The 17,658-nt window shown below is 45.5% G+C and overlaps 1 protein-coding gene across 2 annotated transcripts in view; it reads right to left on the bottom strand.

The window, feature by feature from the left end:
- PHKB (phosphorylase kinase regulatory subunit beta) overlaps positions 1-17,658 on the bottom strand; it is a 206,348-nt gene that overhangs the window by 145,048 nt on the left and 43,642 nt on the right. For both annotated transcript variants that reach the window (XM_018553209.1, XM_018553201.1), the window contains 2 exons: positions 10,003-10,102; positions 114-221 (listed from right to left, as the gene is read on the bottom strand). In XM_018553209.1, coding sequence (XP_018408711.1) covers positions 114-221; positions 10,003-10,102 — 208 coding nt within the window. The remainder of the gene's footprint in view (positions 1-113; positions 222-10,002; positions 10,103-17,658) is intronic.

The following is a 17,658-nucleotide window of genomic DNA, read 5'->3' as shown; positions in this document are numbered from 1 at the left end:
ACTGTTCGTGGAATGTCACACTTGAATACGATAATCTACAATGTCTGTGTCCCTCAATGGACAATAAAGAAAGCATATATTTTTTGTGAGGATCAGAAGATGGAATATCTTACCTGGATATGGCTATACTCCTTATACGACAGGATTTCATCACCGGTGTCAACATGGAAAATAGAATGAAGACATTTCTGTGGACTTGGATCTTGCTTAAACTGCTCCACCTAGAAGAGAATCGGCCATAATATTAGGATTTAAACACTGGAATGTCACACCCTGCAATTTTTAAAACAGGAGCAGACAAACTTGGAGCACCTGTGCATGGCAACCAATCAGCTTCTCTCTTCAGTTTGTCCAGTTAAGATTTGAAAATGAAAGAGAGGAGAAGATTGGTTGCCATGCACGGCTGCTCCAGATTTTGACCAATTCCCTTCAATGTATTTAGAAGGATTTTAGGCTACAACAGGAAAATGAAAGATGGGCACCATCAAAAACAATGAGGGGGATTCCGGAGCAGACAAACTGGGCAACCAATCAGCTTCTCTCTTCAGTTTTTTACAGTTAAGCTTTAAAATGAAGCTGATTGTCCACGACAATAGCTACTAGTCGAAATGAAGAAAAAAAAAACGCCTCGTCTGCATGCGTCGAACTCCAACCGCAAAATTACATTCAGACACATGCCGGCGTAATATAAACAATTGGGCGGAGCTCGTGCTGACATCACTGCTAGCTCCGCCCACCCGTTTACATTTGTGCAGAGCGGTGCACAACTGTAAACAGTCGGATGGAGTCTTTTGTGATGTCACAGCTGGCTCCACCCATTTGTTTTCATTCAATGACAGGCCACTGTCCTCAGGTCTATTTGAACCTGTGTTGGGTTTTTATTTGCTACCATTGAGCAGATTTTCCTTCACTTTCTGTCCTGGAAAAACAACAGGAAGTGAAAGAAAATCATCCCAAAGTGAGGGTAAGTCCTCTCTTCTGTAGATGTCACCAGACCTGGTGGCCCCACTGCAAGATTATCCCTCCATTCTTGCATTCTTGTTCCATTTGGGGTTTCCCATCACTGCCTGTCCTGATGACAATGATCACCAGGACAAAAATGAGAGAGAGAGAATCTCCCCAGTGGAGAGTCAGATAGCAATAAATATGCTGATATGATGAGTGTAGGAGTATGGATGTATGAGTACAAGTACTTACAATCATATTTAATTTCATCCTTCAATACATGTAACACAGCATTTTATATATTCTGAGAACTACAGAACCACTCCTCCCTATGCAATAGAGATATGAAGTGAGGGGTGCAGTGAGGAGAGCAGCCTAGAGTGACAACTCTGCTCCTCCAATGACACAGGACAGTAAGTGAGTGTTGTCACTCTAGGACAGGAAGTGTGTTACTGGCAGGATGGACATAAAAATAAAACAAATGCAGCCACCACATCTAAAGAATGACAGATTACAATATGCTACATTTTGTATTTTGGGTTTAGCTATCCGTTAGGGCAGGTTCACACCATTTTCCGGAGCAGATCTGGAACGCAGTGCATTTTGCTGCTTTCCGGAGCTGTTTTTTTTTTTTTTTAGATTAATATAGGCTTTCAGGTGCGCTCCAGTGTGTTTGCATTCATTTTTGATGCATTTCCATGTGTGCCAGTGCGTTCCAGACCAGACAAAATGACACATGCAGTATCTTTCTGGTCCGGTATGGACTGCGTTGGTGGGAACAGAGGACAGAAATAGCATAGGGATACATTGGGATGCATTTTGGGCCTGGAAACAATCTGGTTTGGTCTGGAGTTGATCTGGATGTGGTGTGAATGGACCCTGAGTTAGTAGGGACCACAGACAGCTCTCTGCATGGAATCTGATGGCCGCATTTGCCGAAGTTTCTCCAGATTCCAGAATGGTCTGTTGGATTATTCTCAAGAACCATTGCTCAAAAACAACAAAACAATAGACGATCCATAAATACCAACATTCCCTTTACACTCAGTGGCTCCGGCCCCAGTGGGGAGTTCTACAGTGTTAGAAAGAGGGGGTGCATCCAAACAGTTTTGTTTTTCTGTAGCTTTTATGAGCTACACATTCGAAATCTACTCAGGAGGCGGCTCTGTGTGAGCTTTTCGTGATTAATGGCCCGTACTGCCATAGAACAAAAAAAAACAACAACAACTAAATGACAATAAGAAAAGCGGAGGAAAGGGCTCTTTATGGAAATGGATGAAATGAGTGAGAAACAAAACGCAGCTCGGAATGAGGATCATTTATCGTCCGTGCACGGCCCTACTTCCCACGCAGTGAAAGCCAGACCATAGCGGAGGGGAGCACACGGCACCGGGCTGCAGTTAGATAATAAGGGGGGCCGTATACCCGTCATTTCCAGCAGTAATATAATTCTCCTAACCGCCGATAAACGTCAGCTAGTAATGTTACAGACAAACTCCAGCCAAACATTAAAGGAGATCTATGAGGTGAGTGATTTCCACTCATCCGCATAGTTAGAGCCGACCTGTGACAAAGAAGCTGCCACAGGTTGGCTCTATTGATCGGGAAGTGAGAGAACACACATGGTCGCTCTCTCACTTCCCGATCCTGTCCCTGCAGAGAGCAGTGACTTTCTTCAGACAGGGGAGGGGGCGGGCACAGCTGGCTCTGCCTCTAGATAGGCATAGCCCGCTGTCAATCAGCCAGCTGGGTGGATCTCGAAAGTATCGTCGGGGTCCGTCCTGGCTGTCGTGCTCTCAGTATATAGCGGGCAATAGCCAGCGATATACTGAGCTTTGGGTCACGGGAGGAGGTTTATATATGTCCTCCTGTGACCCTAAAAAGAACTATGGGATACAAAGATTACCCCATATTATTTTTTTTGTGTATTAAAGAAGAATTCCGGGGGACATTTTTATTAACCCTTGCAGTGGGGCTACACCTGCACTGCAAGGGTTAACCGCTCACTTTGGTCTAGGTACGAAAAATAAAATGTTTTTTTACGATCAGGTGTGCTTTTATAATGCGCATTGCCTAATGTCAGAACACATCACTTGCTACAGTGGTGAAAGCTTACAAGCAACCTCGAAAACTCATTTATTGCGGAATCCTGCAGAGGCCAGACAGAATAACATATAGCATCAGGGAATCAAAATCTCAGTGGGTCAGGTACAGCAAAAACAGGATATTAGAATCAGAGTACCAATAAAGGAGCCAATAACAGCGCAAACAATGCATTAACTGCGCAATGGTATTGTGTGCAATAATCTGGCTGTATGGGGGTTAAAGTGACATTAACGTCACCCCCTCCCCCAATGCTGATTTAAAGGAGAACTATGAGGTGAGTGAGTTACACTCATCCTCATAGTTAGAGCCGACGTGTGACATTGCTCACTTCCCGATCATCTCCCCACAGAGGGTGGTGATTGTCAGGAAGGTAACTTTCTTGTCAGGAAGGTAGGTTTCTTCGAAGAGGCAGGGATTCTGATTAGAGCATTTAGATAATGAAGTTAAAGTGACATTAAAGTCACATTATTTTACATATATCTACTGCTAGCAAGCAGTAGAAATATGCAAAAACATCTAAAAAAAATAAAAAAGTTACCAAATGGGTAAACACTTACTTCTGCCTCTGCCGCTCGAGCGGCCGGTGCAGGAGGATGTGTGCGGGTGCATGCGCAATAAAGATCACTGGTGGGGAGAAGAGGAGAGACTCCTGTAAGTGAATGCACGCAGCCGTGAGCATGCACGACGAACAGACTCCATGGGACAGGAAGAGACAGGAGTCAGCGCTGATTTAGAGACCGGCACCAGTGCTGGCGGGACTGCTGAAAATTACTGGAAAGAAGATGATGATCGGATCAAGGGGCATCACTTAAGGTAAGTCCCTAAAGCAGCATTGGGCGGTGGGGGGGGACGGGGGGACTTTAATATCACTTGAACAATTCTACAATATCATTTTAATGAAAAGAAAAATGGTGCAGGAAATTATTTACAAAAAGAATATTACAAAACTGACAATCTGCAGCAGTAAAATAAATTGGAATTAAAAGTGACAAAATACTAGGGATGCACTGCTACCGTTTTTTCAGTATGGAATACCGATATTTGTTTTTTCGGTACTCGCCGATACTGAATACCGATATTGGAAGTCCCATTAAGGAAGCCAGGTGGTGTGCAATGACTCGCCACCTGGCTTCCTGATTAGCACGGAAGCCGTCTCCATGCTCCCTCGTCACCAAGTGACGAGGAAGTATGGAGCCGGCTTTCTGGCTAATCAGGAGGCAAGGGGGCGGGTAATGACTCGCCGCTTGGCTTCCAGATTGGCCAGCTTCTCTACCAATCAGGAAGCTGGACAGCGAGTCATTACACCCTACCCGGCTTCCTGTTTGGCTGGGAAGCTGGCTCCATCTTCCCTCGTCACCAAGTGACGAGGGGCATGGAGCCAGCTTGCCAGCCAATCAAGAAGCCGGGGGGTGGGTAATGCCTCGCTGCCTGGCTTCCTGATACCGGGAGTTCGGGTATCGGGCTAGGCATCAGAGTATTTTGGCAAGTACGAGTACTCGCCCAAATACTAGGTATCGATCTAGTATCTAGTATTCCTACAAAATACTGAGCAAATTTCGCCAAAGTGCTGTATTAACTGTTGCAGGACCGCCATATATAACCGATGTCCTGAAGCGGTTATACTAAGATTATGGCTGCTGCCATTTTTGTTACAACTGTAGAAGGCCGTCACATGCAAGCATTTGGGTGGTTTGACATGCCCTAATTTGTGTCAGGTTTAATTCAAAACCCAACTGTAGGCTTCCCCCCCCCCCCCCACCTCCAAATAAAACTGTAGACATCCCCAACCAGCATATACAGGATAATATGCCTATTTGTCAAGGGGGAACTAACATTGAGGTGCTCCAGCCATGGCTGGTCCTACATTGCATGTAATGACGTCAAGGTTGAAGAAAAGAGGACCGTTCAGCTGGCTGCCTCGAATGTGGGTGAGCCCTCACCTACAATGCTGGACCAGCGGCCACCCACATATAATATTAGGAGGACTTCCGCTCTAATGTATAGTAAGGGAATTTTGGGTCACACTGAAGAACATGTGAGGATCTTGATAAACTGAATGGGATATACAGGGTTTTATTCAGCGCACATCTGATTGGCTGTCCTTGAAAATGGTCTTTTATATTTTTGTGTCCAACTATAATGAATTCACGCACATTATTCTCCAGAAATATATATTTAATAATCTTTGGCTTAAAATAAAGAAAACCACTTATCCATTTATATCAAGTTCAGCTAATCTGTGGTTCAATTCAGCTTAGTGTGATTCCAGTAATTCCTTTTCCGCTTGTCCTCCTTTTATCTCGTATATTTTGCATACCATCTGCTTTTCAGATTTGTATATGATATTCATTTTTTATACGATACCAGCTGTTATATGAATTTATAGCTTTTAAGTGAATAAAGAAGAATAGTGGCCTAAATGAGCTCAGTTTGTCAACAGCCTGGAGATTTGTGTCTTTACACATCTTCTTTTATTAGTATTAATGAAAAGTTTATTGTATACCAATGTAAAAATGATGAGGTGCCAAGGAGACATCCCTACGGAGTACCAAAGGGCCAGTTTTTCTACAGTTCTTGCACTTTCAGACTTTTAAATCTGAACTCCAGAAATGAAATCAGAAGGTCCACTTCCCTGCCAGCCCCCCCACCATACAACCAGTAAAGAAAGAAAAAACACCTTTTCGTTGCGTCCATTGAAGGACACAGCTTGATGCCTTAGAACTTGACTGTCGGGGTCTGGATTGGGGGGGGAAGTGGTCTTTCCACCAGGCAGTGATTCATCAGATCTATCTTTGTTGGGGCCCTTTGGACGAGTATCTTCTCGCCTCCAGGTTCAATCAGAAGGTGCTGCAGTTTGTGGCTACAGTACAGGATCCATGGCCGGGCGCATTTGTAGCACCATGTCTCTGATTTACGCCTGTCCTCCTCTAAAGTTTCTGCCCAAATTTTCTGGCCACAAACTGCAGCTCCTTCTAATTGAGCCTGGAGGCCAACAGATGCATGTCTGGATTGGCCCACTGACGACACATCTGATGAAACACCATCTGATGGAGAGACCACTTCCCCGATCCAGACCCAATCAGTCAAAATCTAAGAGATCCAGCTGTGTCCTTCAATGAACGGGGAAGAGAAATAAACATTTAGCAAAAAAAATAAAAACTACTAACCTTGGTCCCTGATACTGGAAGGCAAGGTTGAAGCACAATACGTTATTGCTGCTTCCTGGGATAGTTGGACACTCTAAAGCCTATGAGAATGCTTCCCAACCCATCTCAGGAATCAATTCTCCTGCGATTTCGAGTAAAAGAATGAAGCATTAAGAGAGGTGACATCACACACACATCCTGTAAGTTGGGACCATGGTGAGTAGTTTATTCAACTTCGACTCGGCACTTTCATCAGATCTGGCTTTGGTGGGGCCCTCTGGACACGGATCTGCTGGCCTACATGCTCCATCGGAAGGTGCCATGGTTTGTGGCCAGAACACGGGATTCGTGGGTGGACACAACAGACATATTGGTAGTAGCATGGGACAAGTATACTATGATTTATGCCTTTCCTCTTCTGAAGTTTCTGCCCCCAGTAGATACACCGAACAACGATGCCCATAGGATGGACTCCCTCAATGCACGGACACCATTTCACTCAGCCATGTGAATATGCACTATTACAGTCCCAGCGATTGTATCACATCAAGTAGCAGGGAAAGAGATGCAAAGCACACTGGGAATCCAGGAAGTTGTTGGAAGTGATGGGAGGACAGAAGGCAGCGCTCACTACATAAAAGGGATCTTTTCAGGTAAGCTTTGATTGTATTATGAAAAACAACTCCAGTATGTATTCCTATTACAATGCTGATGTTATAACAGGATAGTACAGTATATGCTGGGACTTTACAACTTCTTTAACCAGTTGACATCCGCGGTGTTAAACCCCCTTCCCATCCAGGCCATTTTTCAGTATTCAGCGCTGCGGTACTTTGACTGACATTTATTCCGTCATGCAGCGCTGTACTGAAATGAATTTTATACCCTTTTTTGGGGACAGATAGAGCTTTCTTTTGGTGGTATTTATTCACCACTGGGGGTTTTATTTTTTTTCTGCCCGTGCGTGCCCGCTAGGGGGCGTGCGCGAGCAGAAATTTTTTTCCGTCTGGAGACGGCAACCCGCAAATGCAGCAGTGCCGTCCATCCGTTTTTTTACTACGGGCGGACGGCAAGAGGTTAAGGCCTCATTCACACGAGAAAAGGTCGGCACGTACAGCTCCGTGCTGCGTGCACGGCCGTATCGGGCAGCTACCGGGAACAACAGGTGCTGCGTGTAATTAGTATGCAGCCCCTGTCCGTCTCTATGGGAGTATGCGGCCATAGGCCGCCCTACGCTCACCCCAAGTGCAGGTCCGTACGGGTGCGGGTGTCCTGGCTCCGACGCAGACAGGATCCATCCTGTCAGCGTACTAATACGGACACCCGCACGTACATGCAGGGCAAGTGAGCGTAGGGCAGCGTACGGCCGCGTACTCTTACAGGACAGGGGCTGCGTACTAATCACACGCAGCACCTGTCCTTCCCGGGAGCTGCCCGATACGGCAGTGCACGCAGCACGGAGCTGTACGTGCCGGCCATTTCTCGTGTGAATGAGGGCTAAAAGGTACATTCAGACCAATTTTGCTGCCTCTAGTTCTGAAACAGATTTGAATAGTAGAATTCAATGGCAGGTTCAGTTTAAAACATAATTATAAGAGAAGGAGGAAAGGAAAATATCTCCATAGCTACTAATCAGACCTTAGCTGTACAAAATATTCTCAAACAGGGAAAATCACATCTGATTATTATTTTTTTCTAGTGTAAGAAAATCACTAGAAAAAAACCAAAGAGGTCCATGGAGTAACATGCAAAAGATCTGTAGGTTTATTAAATGAGAAGGAGGAACACACAACCTGTCTCCTGTTCATTAAATAAGCCGACCCATCTTCTGGATGTTACTCTGTGGAACGGTTTGCTTTTATTGGATGAGTATGGGGCCGGACAGGACTCAGGAGTGGAAGTGCACACTGAGGAGGTGGATATCTCAGACGGTCTCCTTGGTGACAGCAAGGATTTAAATGCAAATTTAAAAAAAAAAAATCTCAACTAACGAAAGATTTAATGAAAAAATTTATTTCGATTAACACTAGATTACAAATAGGCTTAGGTAGCAATTACTGTACATATAACTCCGGCCTTAACTTCAGTATTGCACAGTTGTACCAGCTCCTCTCCTGGACTGAAATGGCTTCCTCTGATTTCACTGCACAATGCGAGCTTCTCACAATGTGCATTAGAGCCTTGGTTCTCAACTGGTGGGGCGTGACCCAAAAGTGGGTGGCAACCCCGTGTTCAGTGGGTCGCCATGTGCCTTCCACTTTTCTAGGTGAGAGGCTCCTTAGACTCCCCCTAGCGTAGCAATGTCATTTCTTGCGCTGAGCAGCCATTCAAAGTATGCTGCCTGGCGCCGAGTGTCAGCTTGAGGTGGGGTGGGCTGGAGCTATGACCGCGAGGGAGCTCCATCCATACGTGCAATGCTTACAGTTCCCTCACGTGCCCTGTAGAGGTGCCTGGACCGGAGTGACGTCACATTCTGGCTCCCGGCACCTCTACAGGGCATGCAATGCATGTATGGATGGAGCTCCGTCACAGCATAGCAGCCCAGCACTGGACTCCAAGCAGAGGATCCACTCCAGTTCTCGTAAGGTAGGGAGACTGTCACGCTCAGTGCAGATACATCTGATTAATGCAGCGCGGGCCTGTGTACCGCTACTGTGGAAACAGGAAGCCTCACCTTCACTCAAACTCTGGTTCACTAAAGTCAATGACATTCGAGCCATGGAGGACCTCACCAGCTCCATTAAAGGTACCTCCTCCAAATTCGCTACCACCTGGTTCTATTGGTCCAAATTCACCACAACAGCCGAATATTGTTGTATCATGGCCGCTTGAGTAAAGCCTGCAACCCCTCATCTCTTCCCCCCTGGCCCACCCCCCCTCAGCCTAGGCCTCTCCCTTCCCCATCACCTGTCCATCATTTGTACTACCTTTCCATCCCCATGTATGTCTCTCCCCCCATCCCCGTTTCCTCGGTCACGCACTGGAGCTAGCCCCTGGAGTGTCGGTAGTAACCAGCTTCTCAAGTTCTGATACTCCTGAGATGCCGTAATGACTGAATGTAATTACCACCTTGCTGTGACGGCTCTCCGATCTTTCCGACACTGGCACCTCAGGAGCGCAGTGCCTTCCCTTACTTAGTCTGATCATTTAGACCGAGATTGTCCCGTTCTGTGATATCTCCTTATGTTCCTGATATCCCCCTTTACCTCAACAATGTATCTGAATTGTATATGTTTTTGTTGTTTCCATATGTAATGGATTTAAAAAATGTTCAATAAAATAATTTATTAAAAAAAAGGTAGGGAGACTGGGTGGATCGTACAAAAAATGCAAACTTCTCCAGACTGACATCCATCGAGTTGTTTTTATATTTAAATAAAGCCTCCCACTGCTAGCATCAGGTCTGAGAGCTCTTGGGAATAGTACTGAGGCAGGGTGCTGTGATGTTTTCAAGAAGCTATGTACAGCCCCCTGCTGGCCCCTCCCACCAGCCATAATTTACCTGCATTGCACAGCAGAAGTATAGGGACCTAGTGATTACATCACAGGGTCTAAAATGAGGTAGGTAATGAAAATGCCAAGGTTTTATCTTAAGAATAATTAGCATGTTAATGAAGGGAGGGGGGATCAATAAATACAAAATATAAGCAGATGAAACTTCAGCACAGGTGAATTCCTTTGGACCATTTTAAAAAAAAAAACACAAAGTTTCAGTTATCTAAAATGCTGTGATTTGCACTGCTGTCCCCTACGCCTTCGGTTCAATGTCAACAGTGGCACGGCTGAGCCAGCCCGAGTGATTTACCTTATCAGCTTGTCTCATGTAACAGTACAGTATCCCTCTCATGCATTTGATTGCAGAATGTTCCAGCTCATGCGTCCGCCCTTTGTCATCGTCAATGCGCCTGGACAGGAGAGACAAATCAGAGGAAAAAAAGCTGTGAGTCCGAATGTACATGAAGGACGAATTACATAGATCCTTCTATGATTACAGCTAATTCCTGATTATGGCCACGCTGAGAATGACAAATAACACAATGCCATTAAGTGAGCCCGTCGCATACAAAAAGTGTCTCTATAACGTTATTGCAACAGAAGTCTTTGCTTCATTATGTATATGTAATTCAGAATTCCCTTGAAACCCAATTATAATCCTTACACCGGTCTTCAGCTCTGCCATTGGGATATGCTGAATTTTTAATGGTAGCCATGCCTGCATGGATGCCAGTACAGACAAAGTACAGAATCCAGCCTCCTGAAATCCTCTATACGGCAACACTCGGACTGGGAGAGCTGCAAGCCAATCAAGTGCCCTGCATGCGAATGTGCCAAGTAGGGATGTGCATGGGTTTTGTGAAGACTCACCCAAACCCACGCATAACTATCAGTGACACATACCCCCTACCGGCCCAATCAGTTACAGCTCGGGCATTCTCTGCCCCTTTGTAACGTGTGGCTGCGGGTTGCTCCAGCCGCAACCGATTGGGCCCTCGCTGACTTTTTTGCACGGGCACTCTGTGCGTACCAAGCCCATGCACATCACTAGTGCTGAGAATGAACACGGTGATAGGAGGAGAGGGCATAGAGATCACTGGGGTGGGGAGTATTACATAGAGGTGGTAAGCTGTGTTTCCTAACTGCAGTTACACTCTTGATTATGCTATATGACAGGGCTGTGGGGATAGGCAGAAATACAAATTCGTTTCCAGGTAAGCTCACATTTCAATGGTGGATTTTGGCATTTACCTGGACTTCAGCTTTAAATGGAGGTGCAGATTTCCAGTATTATATAACAGGGGTATTCATCCATAGCACTCCACCTGTTGTAGTACTACAAGTCCCATGAGGCATTGCAAGACTCTGACAGCCACAGGCATGCTTCCAAGCGGCAGAGTTTCACAACAGCTGGAGTTTTGAGGTTGCCTACCCCTGAGATAGATAGATAGACAAGTCTCCAATCTACATCAAGTGTAAAACACGTTTCACATTCAGAGGCGTGCGCAGCCCATTGCATTCGGCTATGGACACAACAGTACAAACACCCGCAGCAGGGGTGCAGTAATGAAACGTAGAGCCTGGCAGGTGGTCATGTGACCACCCATCCAGCATCTTGATTGGATATTAGGCCGCAGGCACGCTCCCTCACACCTTCCCAGGCACCGAGGACTGTGGCTGTGATGTGAGGAATGTAAGTGGCAAGTGCTGCTGCGCTCTGTATCACTGAGCCAGTCACAGAGAGCTCTTTGTGATCTCTCCACCGGCTCAGGGACTAAAAAAGGTTGCTTGCTGTTGCGGTTTCGGTGTTGCACTCAGAGTGATTAGGGTGTGCCCAGGCACACCCCATGCGCACATTATTTTTGGTGGAGGCATCAGTGAAGCCATAAAGATCTGAGGTTATAAAGCACAATAAGCGCGGTACAAAGGGCAAATAATAAATATCCGCCCTGCCCATATCCGCCACAGAGGGCAAATGCCCCGAGCATGATGCTATCCCCTTCTGTGCCTCGGGGGCCTTAGACACAGACCGGTGTCATGACATTTTGTAAAGCATGACCCTAAGCAGCAGCACAAAATTACAAATAGATTCTCATTGGTTGATGCGGGCGACTCAGCCATTCCCTCTGCTTTGGTATCCCCCCCTAACAATAAAACTTAAATTTAGGCGGCTGTGTCAGTCAGCGGCCCTCAAGATAAAAAAAATGGAACATTTGCATTGGCGCTGCGAATGCGACGCGCGTACATTTGTTAGCTAGTTATCAGGGACAGAAATCTCCTCCGCAGACCTGGATGGAAATAAAATAGTCCGTATTTCAATGAATTCTAATTAGCTCTTGTGTGGATGCAGAAAAGAGAAATTCTTGCAGCTAGAGGATTTGTGCCGGGAAAGAGTGATTATAATCTCAATGTATTATAGTGTCTGTCAATATGCTGTAAATTATTCAGCAGTACAAGTTGCTCCTCTCGGCTGCTACAGCAGAGCCGGCGCACCTGCAGGTGTTCGTGAGCTCGCCGCACCTATCTTCATCCCGCAGGCTCTGCGGCTTCTCTGTTACTGCATTAAAGGGACAAGCCGATGAAAGACAAGTCCTGCTTACAGGGCTGGCATCAAAGAAGAACTAAACCCAAGAACAAAAAAACTAACATATTGTAGCTTCAAGGGGTCCTAAACCCCCCGTTTTTCGCCTATATCTACTGCTAGCAAGCAGTAGATATAGGCAAAAAGTTGAAACAGCGGTTTAAACTTACCTCGCTTTCACTGCACACTCCCGTCCGAGAAAACGAAACTGTTTGGCCGGCCACAAAGGATCTTGGGGCGGGTGCATGCGCAGTTCGGATTCTCGGCCGGGAGACTAGGAGAGACGCAAGGTAAGTCTATGGACGGGTGTACCCGCAAGCAGACCCCGCTGGATCGGAAGTGCCTGCAAGCAGAGAGGAGTCAGCGCTGGATCGGAGAGCCGCCGCACCACTGGAGGGACAGATGAAAACATGGGGAAAGAAGAGGAAGATCGGATTAAGAGACATCATTTAAGGTAAGTGCTGACATTAACATTGGGGGGAGGGGGAAAAAAAATATCCTTTAATGTCACTTTAATGCACCTTAGATGTGGCGGCTGCATTCGTTTTCTTTATTCTGGATAAGAACATTTTCAGCAAGTACAGAAAATACCTGTTGATCTTGTCGTGTAAACTTAAAGAAGAAACAATCTAATCATTATTTGGTAATCTACTGATCTGCCACTACTCCCCCATGCAGGAAGTTTGGGGTTCAACCCCTTCGTGACTGAGGCATGTGTAGCACGTTCGTCGTTTTCATACGTAGGTGCAACTGGCGCGTGTTTACGTGAAGACGTGTGCTCGCGGGGGACTTTAAAAAATGTTTACAATTATTGTATTTAATGTTTTTTGTTTACTTTAATTGCTATCACATAGGGGGGCTTACAAGCCCCCCATGTGATAGCAGATGGTGGTGACAGGTATTCTTCAAGGTGATGCTGGGGGCCCAGAAGACCCCTAGTGTCACCTTTACACTCTCAGTAAGCTATTGAAGTGCAGATCCCACTTCAATAGCTAACAGCTGGGCTTCAGATGCCCAGCACTGACAGCTATGGGACCGGAAGTGATGCGGTCCAATAGAACGGGGAGGGAATCGGCCATCTCCTCCCCAGCTTCCCGCCGACACCAAAGAAGCCGGTCACGAGCTCGTAGGAGGGGCAACGGAGCCCGGGAAACACGGTGGGGGTGTCGGGACCCGTTCACCAGCCCGTAAAAGCGAACTGGCGGCAGTCTTTTTAAAGGGGGGTGGGGGGAGTGAAAAGTGGAATTACCGTTTAAGTGAAACCTTTTACTGGTAAACTTAAGAGTTGTCCCAGCAGCATCTCCTCTCCTGTTATAACATCAGCATTGTAAGAAGGAATATATAGTAGAGTTGTTTTTCATAATGCAATCAAACCTTACTTGAAAATGTAGCGAGTGCTGCCTCCCGTCTGCCCATCACTTTCAACAACTTCCTGAAGAGGGAGGAGTTATGTAGGCCAAAAAGGAGAAGGGGCAGGGCTGACAACACTGCTTGGGATTTCAGTGCAGCAGAGGCAGCGTTGTCAGCTCCCTATAGGATGTTAGGAGCTCACTGGGTTTTTGGCAGACAGATACTTTTCTGTACTTGCTTTGCCTCAAGCAAGTACAGAAAAGTACGCTGCAGCACACTGAAGTCATTCATGTGCTTTACCCTCCTGAAATTATTAGGAGCACTGAAATTAAATTTTTAGACCAAAAACGATATTTCTAATTTTGTCAGGCCGAAACCGAATATTACTTTTTTTCCCAACCTTTTTAAAATTAATTTTTAGTACTATTGGCATTTTGCCCGCAGTACCATTTTCGGAGAGATTTCAGTGCATCTCTAGTAATTATGTTTAACAAGAGACTAAAAGCATTGTGAAAATCAAAGCAGCACTGATTGGCCTAAACTATTGCCCCTCGCTCTCCGAGTTCTGCTGCGTTCTATATAACTGGATTAAATTATGTTTTTATATCTGCCTTGTGTTAAGCTACTCTTCCCAGTTAACATGAGATGTGAGCTACCTCTGTATGGTAATCAGCATGCTGATAAATAATCAGGTAAATTGGAGGTTTGCCACAGACGACTGTACCGCTAAAAGTCAAGAAATAGCAGCCGCTCAGATTACTAAAACCATTAACAAGTGCACATTAGGCTAAAGCATGCATTTATAAACGCAAGCAATTATTCATTCATTCACGCCTCTATCTGCCAACAAAATATCAAGGAAGTCACGCAGGGGGGGGTCTGAAGGCTGCGAGAGAGGAATACACTCATGTCATTAGTCACAATAAGAATCAATTACATGAATATCAAGCTGCACATAAACAAGGGGATATCTTGAAGTGTGCAGGAGTCACATCATCGCAGCCCAGCCAATCAAGAGGCCGAACCTGGAAGTAGACTGTGAGAATATGGAAGCACTGGTGACGGAGGGGAGCGCTGAAATCGCAGGGCTGGGGGCGATTACCTGCAATGTAAGTGGTTACACTCTGGCATCCTCATGTACAATGCAGGCCCAGCAATCCTGCATTCTACGTGAGGATGGCAAGGACCCGCTATCCTCACGTAGAATGCAGGATTGCTGGTCCTGCATTGTACATGATGATGTCAGAGTGTAACCACTTATGCTGGCGCTCCGAAGGCTTGATATAGCAAACAGTGAGAAAGGTATTACAGCTTATTCCTCTACCCATGGACTTACCGAGCAGTCAACTGGCAGGGGTGCACTGCAAGCGTATTTTTCACAAAAATATTTGAGTTTGGCTTTAATATCTGAAGAAAGACCTACCTACCAACCAGCTATTTCTACTAGGGAAGAAATACATTCTTGTTTCTTCCCAAAATATTTTATTAGACATAGACAAAGTCACAGTGTGACCGAGTAATTACAGTACGATACACGTAATTGTTTTTTCCATAGAGTTGCATGTTGTCGTCAAAAACTATAATGTGCGGAAGGTTAGGACAATATACAGAACAACATAGTTTTGTACATAGATACAGAATGTAGGAACTTTAAAGGTATGACCATATATCAAGATTCTCTCTATAGAATTCGTACGTGAAGGAGTCGGTTTAGATTGAAAAGGGTGAAAGCGAGCAAATAGGAGATTTTAGGAGGAATTTGCTAATAGTATACAATAAGTCCACCTCCTACCCTCCCCTATTAGCTGTGCTCGACTCCTGTTTTCAACACACAAATGGACAGCAGGCCATACTTTTCTGATCTCCAAGTCTGGAAGAAATTCTGCCTAACATACTGTGCTTAAAATAGAACCAACATACAATCTAAATTGCAGCCAAAACTCATCAACTCTTGCAGCCCAGCCCCATGGGACATTCCATGCTTCTGATTACGCTCAGCCTCGTAGCATCCCCACAGCATCCTCCATCAAGAAACCTCGACAAGCTAAAATGCTATCTTGCAGCATTGTGTTGTTATAAAAAGTGATGTTACCTAGTATCTCCTTTGTCCACAGCCGACCTCCCATGATGACTTGGCCAATTAATCTGTAAGGGTAAATCTCCCCATAGAGCCTTGTAGTGCCCCTTCCAGATACCAGGTAGTGTGCCTAAAGGGGCGAACCAGCTCCATCATTTCAGTGTCTTGTAATTGAGAGAGGAGAAAGGGACTCCATCTATTGAAAAATTCGGCTGTATAGCGATCCATGTCCGTGACTGCTTCCAGACGTTCTTGCCACATCAAAGTGGTGACCATTTCCACAAATAATTTCAAGGGAGGTAGGCTAGACATTCTTGTTTCTATGGGTAAAAATGATGGTTGCACACCATTCTATTAAGCTCTATTATCTTTTTAATGTCCTAGCCCTTTAAAAAGCAACGCAAACACATAAGAGATTTATTTAACCCATTGGAAAGGTTGCTGGTTCTGCCTGCAGGCAGCTAGGAGTGCAGGGAGGGTGAGAATTCGCTGTCACGCCATCGAGATTCACATTTAGACAAATGTAACGAGCTGGACCCACTTCACCGTCATATTGATGTACAGACGAGATACCTTGTTAGGAGCAGCTTAGCACGGAGAGAGAAGAGGATCCTGCTCCGAATCTTAAACAACCCCCAGATACGTCTCCGATATCTCGCCCGTCACCCCGTATTATGCACACGTCACTTTGTGTTAAATGTACTTATTCCGCCACGAGCGTAAAGCACTGATCTCATTACAGGCCTAGCCTGGGAAGGTGCTGGAATAATGTAACAGGGTCAGCACAATGATAAATGCTCTATATCATTTTTATTTTTTCCTGAAAAGGAACCAAAAATAGAGGCGACCACAGGGAAACTCCAGATATAAATGTGCAAAAATGATGATTTTGATAACGTGTTCCCGGACTCCTCCGACTGACAGAAATTTGTGATGAAAGGTAAAAAAATAAAAAAGATTCAACAATCAAGTAAATCTATTTTTGGAGGTCGTTGTAACGAGGTGAACGTGACTTCTGTACATTCTCTGTTGGAGATTCAACATTTACCTGCCACACGGAGAACATCGAGTCTTTTGCCATATTTTTAGATACGTGTGAAATAGGTCAGCATAATGGCGTCTGTAAAGTAGATATAAACCCAATATAGATATAATTTATATTGCTGAAGCACTGCCTATCCATAAACAATTGCCAATATGCAGCCACTTCCTGTGTACATTGCTCTGGGAGGATTTTATGATGGTGGACGATGCGTGAAACAGCCATTGTAGCCCTCATTGGAAGCTGTGTGATTACAAGGACAGAAGCCTAACTGAGAGACAGGGACAGAGTGTGGTCACCTTATAACAGGAAGTATCCAAACAAAGACCTTCATGGCAGGATCACAAGAAAAAAACTCAGGTTTAGCCTATGGCATGGAGATGCATGCTGAAAGCACCTACTACCAGACTAGATATCAAGGTTTGGACATACAATATATTGCCAAACGTAATGGGACGCCCCTCCAAATCATTGGATTTGGGTGTTCCGTGAAATTTCCTTGTTACTAAATATTCCACGGTCACCTGTTACTGGTATTATAACAAAGTGGAAGCAACTGGGAACAACAGCAACTCAGCCAGGAAGTGGTAGGCCACGTAAAATGACAGGGCGGGGTCAGCGCATGCTGAAGCGCACAGTGTGCAGAAGTCGTCAAATGTCTGCAGAGTCAATAGCTACAGACCTCCAAACTTCGTGTGGCTTTCAGATTGCACAACAACAGTGCGTAGAGAGCTTCATGGAATGGGTTTCCATGGCCGAGCAGCTGCATCCAAGCCTTACATCACCAAGTGCAATGCAAAGCGTGGGATGCCGTGGTGTAACGCACGCTGCCACTGGACTCTAGAGAAGGGGAGACGTGTTCTCTGGAGTGACCAATCACGCTTCTCTGTCTGGCAATCCGATGGAGGGGGGATTA

The sequence above is a fragment of the Nanorana parkeri genome, unplaced genomic scaffold (assembly GCF_000935625.1).
Source record: "Nanorana parkeri isolate BGI_ZX_2015 unplaced genomic scaffold, ASM93562v1 scaffold6, whole genome shotgun sequence".
Lineage (NCBI taxonomy): Eukaryota > Metazoa > Chordata > Amphibia > Anura > Dicroglossidae > Nanorana > Nanorana parkeri.
This window is presented reverse-complemented; position numbering and strand designations above follow the sequence as displayed.